At 35.5% G+C, this 14,768-nt stretch overlaps 1 protein-coding gene across 1 annotated transcript in view; it reads right to left on the reverse strand.

Annotated features, from left to right (window-relative positions):
• Positions 1-13,913, reverse strand: part of dapk1 (death-associated protein kinase 1) — an 85,186-nt gene extending 71,273 nt beyond the window's left edge. The window contains exons 1-3 of the mRNA XM_079815063.1: positions 13,648-13,913; positions 7,008-7,191; positions 6,325-6,485 (exon numbers count right to left, since the gene is read on the reverse strand). Coding sequence (XP_079671189.1) covers positions 6,325-6,386 — 62 coding nt within the window. The 5' untranslated portion in view covers positions 6,387-6,485; positions 7,008-7,191; positions 13,648-13,913. The remainder of the gene's footprint in view (positions 1-6,324; positions 6,486-7,007; positions 7,192-13,647) is intronic.
• Positions 13,914-14,768: the final 855 nt, after the last annotated feature.

Genomic DNA, 14,768 nt, shown 5'->3' on the forward strand with positions numbered 1-14,768 from the left:
TCCTTTACACATTTTATAAGCTCTTCACGAGTTCTCCGCTGGTCAAAATACCATCATATGTACGCACATACAACGAGCATATTTACCCCAGCACACAGCATTGTTTTGGATGCTCAGTAAGGTGTGTCTGGTAATTAAAATAATAAATGCCAACCAATCAGGTTGTAAACATCTGCTTTAGGTTTGGTGTTAAAAAATGCCAATTTGAATGCTAAGCGGAACAGAACTAAAAGTTAAATTTTTTTGGTCTGGACCAAACAAACCAAGCGCACTGAACTACAAGTGTGAACACACCCTTAGAGCCAATCACTTGAGCTGTAAATGCCATGGGACTATTCATTCAGAAGCCACAGGAAAATGATGGCTGATAACAGTGATTGGCTGATGGTACTGCAGAAATGCACTATTTGCTAGTATTAACTGTCCTGTGCTGTAAAAGGATGCAAAAGACCTGTCACGGGTAAGACATTTACTGTAATATAATGTAGGGATGCACTGATATCACAATTCTAGCTGATACCAATAGTCCCATAATTATTTCAATATTTGGGCCAATAACAGATGAATGGCTGATATTAAAATGTGTTACTATTTTGTTTAAAAATAAAGCACTAAAAACTAAAATCAATCATTTTAAATGCTCCAAGTGAATATTCCTTGTGACAATTGCTAGAAATAATGACGGCAAAGGTAATCAAAATGTAAATATTGGGCAAGTAGGCATGCATAATTAAAAATCCAATTTTTGCCAATTTGGACAAATGTAGACATTTCTAATATAAGCCTATAACCGTACCAATATATGGTAATATATGGTAACAATATATTATCTCTAATGAAATACTTTTTGTAAGCAACATACAAAATGCATTTCGACAGAATACAGGGCTACTTTTCAATGGCCATAAATTGAGAAAGATGCTTTATGCCCACAGATGCAGAACTGGACCATGCTATGCTAATAGCCAAACTATACTACTATTACACCTCAACAGCAGAAAGGGGTTAAAATAAAAAAAAAACATAAACAATTGCCATGTTTTTGTCAATGGCTAACAATGGCTCTTTATTGGCACTGATTAACATGCTGTGGTCAGATGTGGCCGGTTTAACCTTTGTACTATCCAGGAAGCCCAGTTAAGATGGTTTGTTTAGGATGCTGGGGGGGAATAGATTTTGGATCCTCAAAAGCTGCATTCACCATGCCAAACAGAAAATGACAGACAGAGAAAAAAACCCTCTAACTTTCACTCTTGTCTTACACATGCTTCACTGGTCAAGGCTAATACTTCACAGCAGGATTGCCTTACAGTGTACCATGACCCTCCCGGCACACTCGCTCACAAATGCTCTTGATCTCATACACATTCTCACCCCCACAGATCTCATTAGGCTTCACAAGAGACACCCAAACTTCACCCACTGAACACACAGGCGGACGAGTAGCTACGTTTACGCACTAGTGCACTCAGAATGATGTTATGTGCATAGCCACTCATACCAGCAGATATCTTCAGCATGATACTAGTCACATCCAGGAAGGGAAATTAATACATACTGGACCTATAAGATGTTTTGGATTGGTCTATATATGTTTTTTTTTGTTTGTTTGTTTTTGTTATTTGGATGAATGCCATATCAGTAATTTAATGGCAAGAGTTATGAAAAATGGTAGGTAACAGCAGACATGCAATATTTACTATAGTTGGTGGGTAAAAAAGTTAATCTCCCACTCTCCAAACCTCAACACCAGCAACCTCTGACACATTTCACTGGGGTGCAAATATAGGTCAACAACAAACAACATGCATATTCTGCATATCATTGCCGAGGGGTGTGTGGGGGGGCAGAATGATATGCAACTTTAACAACTTTAAATTGTTTGCCCTCCTCAAAAATGCCTGGGATCTCAACTTTTTGGAGGAATATCTTTAGAATCACAGTCCGGGTAATAAGGTCTCTGTAGCACTCTCTTCAAAAAACTACTCAGTCAGAAGCACTGCCTCTTGAAGCGATAGTGAGATCCAGCAAAAATCTGCTCCTCCCCTTTCACACACACAGCCAGAGCAAACAGACACAAAGGGGAACCAATTAGTGGCAGGACAGACTGAGAGCAGCCATGCTTATAGTTGGTCTAAGATACTTAATGTAATAGAGGAACGCAGATATCATTACTGAGTGAACTGTAAAATGAGAGGAGTTCCTTATTGGTTGGGAATTCATCTTCAGTTTTAGCATTAGTGCTAAAGCTGATGATTATCTTCTAAGAGTGGGCTAGAAAAGATCCATACTGCATGAAACAGATAGACAGACAGACTCCTATTCAAAAAGTTGTTCAGTGATGTTTGATGTACTTTCAATATGGTAAAGCACTTGGAATCTTGGAGAGAGTGGAACTTAAGTCTTTGGGTTTGGACTAGGGGTGGGATCCAATGAGAGATGTGGGGTAGTTTACATACTATTATAGTTTATCCATATTTTGAATTTGCTTTCAGTTTTAGTTTAGTTTCCATTTACTTATTTATATTCAGTTAATCATTTTACTGCTTGCCCTTACTTTAGTTCTAACTGTCTAAGTTTTTCATCTAATATATTTTATTTTAGGTTGGGTTCAATTAACAAAAATGTTTTTATTAGTTTTAGTGAACGATTAGTTTTAGTTTTAGTTAACGACAATAACCCTGATGTGGGGGAAATTTTAAATATTTCATTCATTGTCGCTATTAGTGCAGAAATTATACACATCACCTTCAAGTTGCGGCAGCTCATAGTGTTAATACATTAAAAAAGCAGTGCCAGCCGAGATCCCTGCAATTTAGCCAACAGACCACTGCTCCTCCTACTCTGTGAAGGACCACCCGGAGCAGTTCCCATCAGAATAAAGAAACCTCCTCACTTAAGAGCTTCCATGGGCCGAAGCCTCATAAGCCCCATAAAGAGAGCCTGTGTGTTTAACCTTACAGCCCGAGTAACATGCAAGCACAGAGTTACGCCTCAATTGCGGGGTGGGGGGGTGTGTCCTGGGTACGCTTAACCATCTTGACGAGGCATCAAAGCTAAGCCCTGAACATAATGAGGAGGGTAAAGAAATTAATGGCTGATTTGGGTACAGTGAATGATGTTCTGGGTCCTGATTTGGGGGTTTTGTTAGTGAAGGAGGGAAGGGGGCATTTTTTGTTATGCAGAATGAAATGGGAAACTTAAAATGTGCCAGTGGGCTTCAATGATTGGGGGTCCCATTGTTTTATTTCAGACTCTTTTGTACGCAGGTTCATAGATACCTTCAACAAGCTGCAATCCATTCATTGCTTAATGTCAATAGTGGGATTAGTAACTCTATGGCATAGCCATAAACAATCACTAGTCATGAAGTTGTCATGGTGAAACCATAATATTCAAATGTTTTGTCTTCAATACTATTCAAATAATTTTGAATATGTAAAATGTCCCATCATCCATTTGATTAAATTCAAGGACAGCATAAAATGCACAATACTTATCATAAACAGAAACATGACAATTATTTCAAGCAGATGTTTTCAATTAAACATTCAATGATAAAGATTACCAATAAATAAATGGAAAGTTCATGCATATTTAAATAGTTAAAACTCACAAATGTCAATTAAAAGCTGTCCAGACTTAAACATGAAATCAATGCTCATGAATATGCTAATTAACTAACAGCATTTTAACAGCAAATCAACTAAAAGCAAATAACCAACCTCAGATGCAACTCTTGTGAGAAACACAATCCCTAAGAGTAAAGTAATACAGCTTTCCTATACTTCTCTATTATAAAATTCAGTATTAACCGGAGTAAGCTACTTTGCAGGCATTGAGTCAATTATGCAATAAGATTGACCAACAGATGCTGTCATCCCTCAGGAGCCAATGACAAGAACATCTTCAGCATTCGATTCAAAGTCTCTTCAGTACGTTTAAGCATTATGTAACCGATTTTAGCAAGCGTGAGCAATGCATCGGCATCCTATATGCTGTTACGTGAGCACTAACACATAAAATATTTCTCTTAAAGACAAAGCTGCCCGATTTCCCACAACCCACACAAGGAGCAGACTCATTCCTATGTGCGTGGTGATTTATCGCCCACACACACAGCAGTCAATGGGAATCCGAGAAACTGCATTCTCATGAAAATCAGTTCAAAAGAACATCCATCTCCTGACCACCAATGCTGAAATGTTACACATAATATTACACATCTAATATTACACAAACTCAAACACTACTTTTTGAGGATGTACAATTTCTTTGGACACTGCAATGGTCGTGACTTCACTCTGCAGCGTCTTATAATTCGACATAATAAATAATAGTAAATCTAAAATGTAAATGTATACAATATACTCCATTTCTATGCCACACTGCACATCTGCAGCTTTAAAATGTGTTTAAAAAAAAAATTCAGCTAAGAGGTCACGCCATGACGAATCAATGTTTTATTTGTCAAACGTCATTATGTGATACAAATTTTCAGGTTAGTCAGAGTCCACCAAACTTAAAAATGGGAAAGCGGCGAAATGTGAAACTTCTTCACATAAGCTTGCGTTTCCGGTCTCCAGCATTCACATGCCTATGAACGGAAGTGAATGGAACGAAAAGTGCTGTGTGACCGTCTCTTAGTGAGAACTAAGTTACCCTGCAAATTAAATTAATTGCTGACTGGACGTTCTCAACAGCCAAATTATTAAGTAAAAATGCAATTGTCATTGAGTCGCAGCATAGCAGACTAACCCAATTTATCTTGACCAACCTCTCAAGTAAGGCTCCCAGAAGAGAATTTGGGCTTTCACAGCCACCTGAACCCCATTAATCAATAAATGCCACTGGAGATCATTACAACTAGGAATGTATGAACATCTGTCTAGAGTGATGACTAGTGATTTCCCGGCTCCAGGGGGGTTTGAGGTAGTGCTGGGCGGTATACCGGTTCATACCGAATACCGGTGTTTATTTTTGTTATGATGTGAATTTTGATTATACCGCAATACCGGTATATGTCGCTTAAACAACGTTCGGATGGAACACGGCGCAGTGCGACACTGTTTGAGATGGGTCCCTTTCACTGTTGCACTGTAGTAAGAGCACAGCTGAGATCGCATTACAGCCTATGGCTGAATTCAAAATCGCCCCCTATACCCTCAAATAGGGCATTATTTGAGGGGACAGCCATTTGTAGTGGTGTCCAAAACCATAGTGGACGTTTTTGAGTGCACTCATTCAATCCCACATTGCGCAGCAATAACGAGTGTACAGCCAATGTACACTCAACGGCTGTCCGAATTCACTCACTTTTTTCATTCACTCCTTCAAGTGAACTGTATTAGTGGACTAAAGTAGGGAATAGTGATTGAGGATTTAGGAGGCGACTTTGGATTCAGCCCTTGATTACAACGAGAATTCAAAAATATCTGATCTGATATAGATCAGATACAGACTGGATCGAGCGTGTTTAAGTTTTTTATGGACATATTTCATATACTCTAGTGCTCTAAACATGAACCAGCAGCGTGCATGCGCACATGTTTAATCACGTCTTCCTCAAATGAAAAATATGTGCAAACAAGGCCGCTGATACAGCCGTACGTCTGATGATCATGACCGCGATAACATGATGGATTATACTGCTACACTGAAGACAATGATGCAAGTTAATAGACAGACAATTCAAAGAAGAATGGGCAAAAAGTAACTGCTTTATTCTTTCTGTGTTAAACTGACATGTGTCATTTGTATTGAAAATATCCTTAGACCTTTTAAATGTCCTTCCGCGTTCCTCCTTCGTTTTGGCAGTTTGTTGTTATATAGGGTTAGATTTTTAAAATTCTTAAAGTGCCCTCAAATCTCCGTGGTCATATTTTAATATTCATGTGTCTGTAATAAGTGTGTTTTATTGGCTGTTGTCTCCCCACAGCATCATTTTGTGGGGCTTTGCAAACCTGTATTAATTCTACTGTGGAGTTTTTCTACAATATCCCCTCGTCATGACAGTAAAAATAGGGCATTCTAGTCAATCTACTGCAGTATTTCCTCTCAATAGAATCAGTAGAATTATCAGTAGAAATCAGTAATCAGTAGAAAATGTGGTTAACAACCGGTATAATTTAGAAAAATACCATGATATAAATTTTTGGTCATACTGCCCAGCACTGGTGCCCAGTAAATATTTATTAAATTAAAAGTATTTTTAACAGTTTAGGTTAGTAATAGATGTTTCGTGAATGTATATTCATATAATTCATCTAAAACAACCAACTGCATGGAATCAATTTCACCTAACGCCCCAAAATCATCACGTACCTCCCGAGTTCGTCTCCAATCTCGTATAAATCCTCCACATTCTCCTGGTTGAACACGGTCATGGTGTTCCTGGGCGCTTCCAGCTCTCCGGGATTCCCAAATCAGCAGCCCATCTCTGTCAACCTAATGACAGTTTGCGGCGAACCCCTCTCATATTCGCTCTGCGGAGAGAGAGAAACGCTTGTTTTGTGCGTAAAAACGCTCAGTGTGTTTTCTCGACTCGTGTAAAAACCTCTTCTGAGCCACTGACTACACTCACCGCATGTCAACTACTGTTTGTGTACGCTCAGACGGCTTAAACCGGTGGGTGGAAACTATCAAACCTCATACGGGAGAAGGTAACACTGGTTTTGTCAAGGCGTCTACGGCGATTGGCGTTGCCAAGTGAACAGCGCAGCTTGATATGTGTGTGTGAGGAACTACTCGTGGATAATACGTAACCCCTGTGTTCACTCACCACGGCAAGAAAACAGACAGGATAAACAAAAAACATTGCGTTGGCGATTGACACACCATATAAAATGAAATGTTTCATTACAACTACTACGCCATCCCTTTTAGGTTTCATATCGTTAGAGAAACCTGGCGTTTTCCTTCATTACTCACACGGTCTAACAGAGTATAGCATGCTCTAACCGGTAACATGCTTATTACTTCAATAAAAGCGAATAAAAGTAGCTTACCTTTATATTCCCATCCTTGTCAATCCCCAGGCAGCAGGTGCGATCCAGTGGGAAGCGATAAAACAGCATACCCTTCACGAGAGACATGGAAGTGTTGTGTTGCAGGAAATGGGAGGATTGTAACAATGTAGATGGTGCGGGGCTCTCGGTAAAAAAGATCGCCTGCAGTCCACCTGAGGTGGCGCTGTGGAGAAATGCTCATTATAATCAAAATTATAGTCTAGACATTTTGATCAATATTCTTCAGATGTGTTAAAATGTAATTGAGTAATTGAAATTTTTTATTTAAATTGAGTAATTTAAAGTTTTCAAATGTAATTGTAGGCATCTATCTATCTATCTATCTATCTATCTATCTATCTATCTATCTATCTATCTATCTATCTATCTATCTATCTATCTATCTATCTATCTATCTATCTATCTATCTATCTATCTATCTATCTATCTATCTATCTATCTATCTATCTATCTATCTATCTATCTATCTATCTATCTATCTATCTATCTATCTATCGTATGTCTGTCTGTCTATCTATCTATCGTCTGTCTGTCTATCTATATATCTGTCTGTCTATCTGTCTGTCTGTCTCCTATCTATCTATCTATCTATCTATCTATCTATCTATCTATCTATCTATCTATCTATCTATCTATCTATCTATCTATCTATCTATCTATCTATCTATCTATCTATCTATCTATCTATCTATCTATCTATCTATCTATCTATCTATCTATCTATCTATCTATCTATCGTATGTCTGTCTGTCTATCTATCTATCGTCTGTCTGTCTATCTATATATCTGTCTGTCTATCTGTCTGTCTGTCTCCTATCTATCTATCTATCTATCTATCTATCTATCTATCTATCTATCTATCTATCTATCTATCTATCTATCTATCTATCTATCTATCTATCTATCTATCTATCTATCTATCTATCTATCTATCTATCTATCTATCTATCTATCTATCTATCTATCTATCTATCTATCTATCGTATGTCTGTCTGTCTGTCTGTCTGTCTGTCTATCTATCTATCTATCTATCTATCTATCTATCTATCTATCTATCTATCTATCTATCTATCTATCTATCTATCTATCTATCTATCTATCTATCTATCTATCTATCTATCTATCTATCTATCTATCTATCTATCTATCTATCTATCTATCTATCTATCTATCTATCTATCTATCTATCTATCTATCTATCATCTATCTATCTATCTATCTATCTATCTATCTATCTATCTATCTATCTATCTATCTATCTATCTATCTATCTATCTATCTATCTATCTATCTATCTATCTATCTATCTATCGTATGTCTGTCTGTCTGTCTGTCTGTCTGTCTGTCTGTCTGTCTATCTATCTATCTATCTATCTATCTATCTATCTATCTATCTATCTATCTATCTATCTATCTATCTATCTATCTATCTATCTATCTATCTATCTATCTATCTATCTATCTATCTATCTATCTATCTATCTATCTATCTATCTATCTATCTATCTATCTATCTATCGTATGTCTGTCTGTCTGTCTATCTATCTATCGTCTGTCTGTCTATCTATATATCTGTCTGTCTATCTGTCTGTCTGTCTCCTATCTATCTATCTATCTATCTATCTATCTATCTATCTATCTATCTATCTATCTATCTATCTATCTATCTATCTATCTATCTATCTATCTATCTATCTATCTATCTATCTATCTATCTATCTATCTATCTATCTATCTATCTATCTATCTATCGTATGTCTGTCTGTCTATCTATCTATCGTCTGTCTGTCTATCTATATATCTGTCTGTCTATCTGTCTGTCTCCTATCTATCTATCTATCTATCTATCTATCTATCTATCTATCTATCTATCTATCTATCTATCTATCTATCTATCTATCTATCTATCTATCTATCTATCTATCTATCTATCTATCTATCTATCTATCTATCTATCTATCTATCTATCTATCTATCTATCTATCTATCTATCTATCGTATGTCTGTCTGTCTGTCTGTCTATCTATCTATCTATCTATCTATCTATCTATCTATCTATCTATCTATCTATCTATCTATCTATCTATCTATCTATCTATCTATCTATCTATCTATCTATCTATCTATCTATCTATCTATCTATCTATCTATCTATCTATCTATCTATCTATCTATCTATCTATCTATCTATCTATCTATCTATCTATCTATCTATCTATCTATCTATCTATCTATCTATCTATCTATCTATCTATCTATCTATCTATCTATCTATCTATCTATCTATCTATCTATCATCTATCTATCTATCTATCTATCTATCTATCTATCTATCTATCTATCTATCTATCTATCTATCTATCTATCTATCTATCTATCTATCTATCTATCTATCATCTATCTATCTATCTATCTATCTATCTATCTATCTATCTATCTATCTATCTATCTATCTATCTATCTATCTATCTATCTATCGTATGTCTGTCTGTCTGTCTGTCTATCTATCTATCTATCTATCTATCTATCTATCTATCTATCTATCTATCTATCTATCTATCTATCTATCTATCTATCTATCTATCTATCTATCTATCTATCTATCTATCTATCTATCTATCTATCTATCTATCTATCTATCTATCTATCTATCTATCATCTATCTATCTATCTATCGTATGTCTGTCTGTCTGTCTATCTATATATCGTCTGTCTGTCTATCTATATATCTGTCTGTCTATCTGTCTGTCTGTCTATCTGTCTGTCTGTCTGTCTGTCTGTCTATCTATCTATCTATCTATCTATCTATCTATCTATCTATCTATCTATCTATCTATCTATCTATCTATCTATCTATCTATCTATCTATCTATCTATCTATCTATCTATCTATCTATCTATCTATCTATCTATCTATCTATCTATCTATCTATCTATCTATCTATCTATCTATCTATCTATCTATCTATCTATCTATCTATCTATCTATCTATCTATCTATCTATCTATCTATCTATCTATCTATCGTATGTCTGTCTGTCTATCTATCTATCGTCTGTCTGTCTATCTATATATCTGTCTGTCTATCTGTCTGTCTGTCTCCTATCTATCTATCTATCTATCTATCTATCTATCTATCTATCTATCTATCTATCTATCTATCTATCTATCTATCTATCTATCTATCTATCTATCTATCTATCTATCTATCTATCTATCTATCTATCTATCTATCTATCTATCTATCTATCTATCTATCTATCTATCTATCTATCTATCTATCTATCTATCTATCTATCTATCTATCTATCGTATGTCTGTCTGTCTGTCTATCTATCTATCGTCTGTCTGTCTATCTATATATCTGTCTGTCTATCTGTCTGTCTGTCTATCTATCTATCTATCTATCTATCTATCTATCTATCTATCTATCTATCTATCTATCTATCTATCTATCTATCTATCTATCTATCTATCTATCTATCTATCTATCTATCTATCTATCTATCTATCTATCTATCTATCTATCTATCTATCTATCTATCTATCTATCTATCTATCTATCTATCTATCTATCTATCTATCGTCTGTTTGTCTATCTATCTATCTATCTATCTATCTATCTATCTATCTATCTATCTATCTATCTATCTATCTATCTATCTATCTATCTATCTATCTATCTATCTATCTATCTATCTATCTATCTATCTATCTATCTATCTATCTATCTATCTATCTATCTATCTATCTATCTATCTATCTATCTATCTATCTATCTATCTATCTATCTATCTATCTATCTATCTATCTATCTATCTATCTATCTATCTATCTATCTATCTATCTATCTATCTGTCTGTCCACCCTCCCTTCTGCTGCATGCCCAAAAATCTGCGGTCTGACTCTGATAAATGAAATATAAACCAACCAAAATATTTTCATTAACAGCGTAAATCTTAACGTTTTCCCACATTGGTCGGTAGGTAATTATATGCATTTCTATGAAAATATGTTTATTTTACTTGATGATGCTCACTACTGTAACATTTCTTCACTATTAAATGCTAGTCTCACAAGAGAAAAAAAGAAGCCTACACAGTTATTAAAAAAAATCTGTAATTCTAATTGTAGAATGTCTGAGAGCAGACTTTGATTGAATATGATACACTTGCACCACTGGTGGAAATACATTGCAGGTGCTGCTGAACCCCGGACAGGTGTTTTTGTTTGACAGAGCAGAGGCTGTAAAAGTAAAATCAAGTGACTAAGACTGCTTGGAACACTATGAGGACCATTTTTTACTTATACAAGTTTCTGGTAAGTTCCAGACAGTGACACATAACTGTGGTATTTTATTATAAGAACACCATAGTGACCACAGATCAGCCATGAAACAATAAAAACACATGAAAACTGAAAATGCATGCACAGCATACACTGGTTTTGTCTTTTTCGATTACCAGACACTTTGTGTTTAATTTAGTACAAAGGCGTGTTTTTCCTCACACTGTGGTGAAATAAACATGCCTCACAGCTTATTGTTGACAGCAGATCGTTAGTGTCAGTTTTTTATATGTTTTGACTCATGTCTGCCTTCAAGAATGTAGGCTAAGTGTTGACTAGTAGGCTAGGTGGTTATTATCATCCGCGCATTGATGACATATATTGGACGGACTGACATAGAATGTGTCAGACTTGCACTGTAATGATAATTTACTTTTTATGTTGTGCTGTTTATAGTCAGAAGGGTGACAGATACATTACAGATGGGTGAATAGAAGCATAGCAACTCTTTGTAGGCCTATAGCCTATTGTATTGAGCTTCTGCAAAATAATATGTGGCAACCTTGTGATTTTAATCTCTTACTTTATCTCACATATTTAATGGCATATTGTATATATTACACGCAGTCCTGTCAGAGATTTAGCCTTATATGAATCCTCCGAAGCATTTATTGGTTTTAGCGCGCCATCTTGTGTATAAAATGGTAGTTGCAGATAGACTTTGGACATACATTAGACAATTAGAGAGAGAGAGAGAGAGAGAGAGAGAGAGAGAGACACAGAGAGATTAATTTACTCACTTATTTAGATTAACTCGATTGACTTATTTATTACTGTGCTACATGTGACATGATCTGTACATATATAGTATATGTTTGTTTGTATGTTTTATTTTTAATTATTTATATATAATATGTTAATGCTTTGGCAACATTGTGACACAATCATGCTAATAAAGCTAATTTGAAATTGAAAAAATTGAGAGAGAGAGAGAGAGAGAGAGAGAGAGAGAGAGAGAGAGAAATCTGTGACTATTCGCGTGTCATCAGAACCAAGTGATTGCAAACTATTTTATTAAAATTTTGTAGTACTTTCTTTTTTCTAACCCCTCCCCTCAAACAGTCAAGCTGGGAGTTCTTCATGTCCTCACAGTGTGTGTGTGTGTGTGTGTGTGTGTGTGTGTGTGTGTGGCTTTCTACATTAACCTGAAGTGACAAGTCCTCATTCACACCTGCTCGGCCTGCATCTCTATCTCTTTTATGTTCTCTCAGTATGTTTATCTTAGGCCTGATCTTTAAACTTGGCCATTTTTCATTGCCCAGAATTTGCTATGTTAACCCAGTTTACACATGGGGACAAATCTTAATCAAATTATATCAATTTATCACAGTTTGGAAATACAGATACACATTTGCCTGTTTTAATGGCCCTAACATGTTGAAATGGCCATTCTGAGATGATTATGGAAAATTAATTTGCAAGTGGTATGAATGACTTTTGCTTGTGTCATTTTCATCATCAGATGCGGATAATTATTTTGTCATGTTTTTTACATTCGATTTTTTATAATATAGAATTTTATAATTCAAATTTTTAATAATATATTCTACAGATGATAAATATATGATGTATAAATATAATAAATACATAAATAAATAAATGTAGTTAGCTTTGACCCCTAGAAGTGCATGCTGTTATACAATATGGGGTACGTTGTAACAATGGAACTTCCTGTTTACTGGCTCTTAATTCAGAGAGAAAAAAACTATCTAACGTAACTAAAAGAGCAATTTTCCAAAATATACCTGTATTTTTAACAGTATTTCACAATGTGTTATAGGCTATTTCTGACTTTTCTGCAAAATTTTAACAGCAACATAATTATAAAACTCAAAACAATGAGCATGGTAAACCAGTAACAGAAAATATCATGCCATTAAAAAATTCTAATACAAAATCACTGTTATAGAAAAGCCAATCATCTATGCAATTGGACTTTTGGCTCAAAATCTTATTGTTACTAAAATATAGCCCTTGTGACAACTTTATGTTTATGTGGTTGTCAATGTCAGAGCAACATGGTCAAATGTGATTAGAGGGTGACAGAGTGATCTCTATATGGCCACTGGCACCCATAAATCACTGGTGTTTTCACAGCTGTTCACATTCACACGTTCATGAAGGCAAACACAGGGCGACATGCACATGACCATAAGGAAACACCCACAAGTGTCTGTACCTGCACATTTATGTCCCTTAAACTTGTCTTTAATCTATGCATCAGAGTTACACAAACAGCCGTCCTGACAGCCAAATGATAGGTGTAACTTACAGTCTTTGTTTTCTTGCCACCGTGTTGAAGCCACAGGCGTTTTTGAGGCTTTTGTTCAGTGTTCACTCACAATCTCAACATCTTCACCTCACACAGAGAGAGGAACTGTCTTTAAAGGAGTAATTCCACAACAGTAAAACAAAAAAATTATAGTGATAATCTATTTCCTCTTACATCCTATTTATTTTGAGAAATAAGTGTAGCTCGTATGAGTGTGAAAAGCAAGTGTCATCGGTTCTGTTACTCCTTTATGATCGGTTTTGTGCAATAGCAATGACTCAATGAGGGAACAAGTAAAAACATCTGTTAAAATCATATGACCACATGTAGAAAGCATGCTAACAAATGGAAGCATTCTAATGTATTAGCTATGAATTTGTTATAAAAGGAAATATATATTAGTTGTGTTAGTTTTTCTTCAGTGTTTCAGATTAGATGTGTGGGGATGTGCTGAACTCATCCAAACTGTGACTGGGAACACATGTTCAATATGTTGAAGAATTTCATCTCATTTGTGCAGGGTCAGTTCATCTCTTTCTTTTGGGAGAGGCCTTTAATAAATAAAGCACTTCCAGATTCCCTTTGTAATGTCCGGCGCTTTTCATTTCGCGAGCATTTAATTGAAAAAAAAAAAGAGAGAGAAAGGTTTGGGCTGCCATCCTTACACTTAGGCTAAATTACATTTCACAATTACAAGTCAAGTCAGCTTTATATATTTATCTTTACACAAATTCTCAAATAATCTTGCATGATCAACAGGTGCTAAAATGAACCCTTGCTTTCATATGCATTGAACTCAAATGAAATGGCGGAAATGAAGGGGTTTTTTTATTAGCAAAAAGAAGCCAAATCTTCAAAGCCTCTTTTCCAGCAGATTGACTCAGATAAAATGCTTGAGATGGAGGTGCCCAGCAGGGATGTGGAAGAATCGGAACACCTCCCCGCTTTCTTCACCCCTGCCCCATGGTGTTCCTGTCACGGGATAATGTGCTCCTCTCACCTCTCCTTTGGCCCACCTCATGTTCACACACATTAGAGACACAAACATTATGTGTTCTGTGTCCTAAAGATAAAGTGTGTGGATATACACTACTTTTCAAAAGTTTGGGCCTGCATTTATT

Source organism: Gobio gobio (genome assembly GCF_949357685.1).
Source record: "Gobio gobio genome assembly, chromosome: 4".
Classification (NCBI taxonomy): Eukaryota; Metazoa; Chordata; class Actinopteri; order Cypriniformes; family Gobionidae; genus Gobio; species Gobio gobio.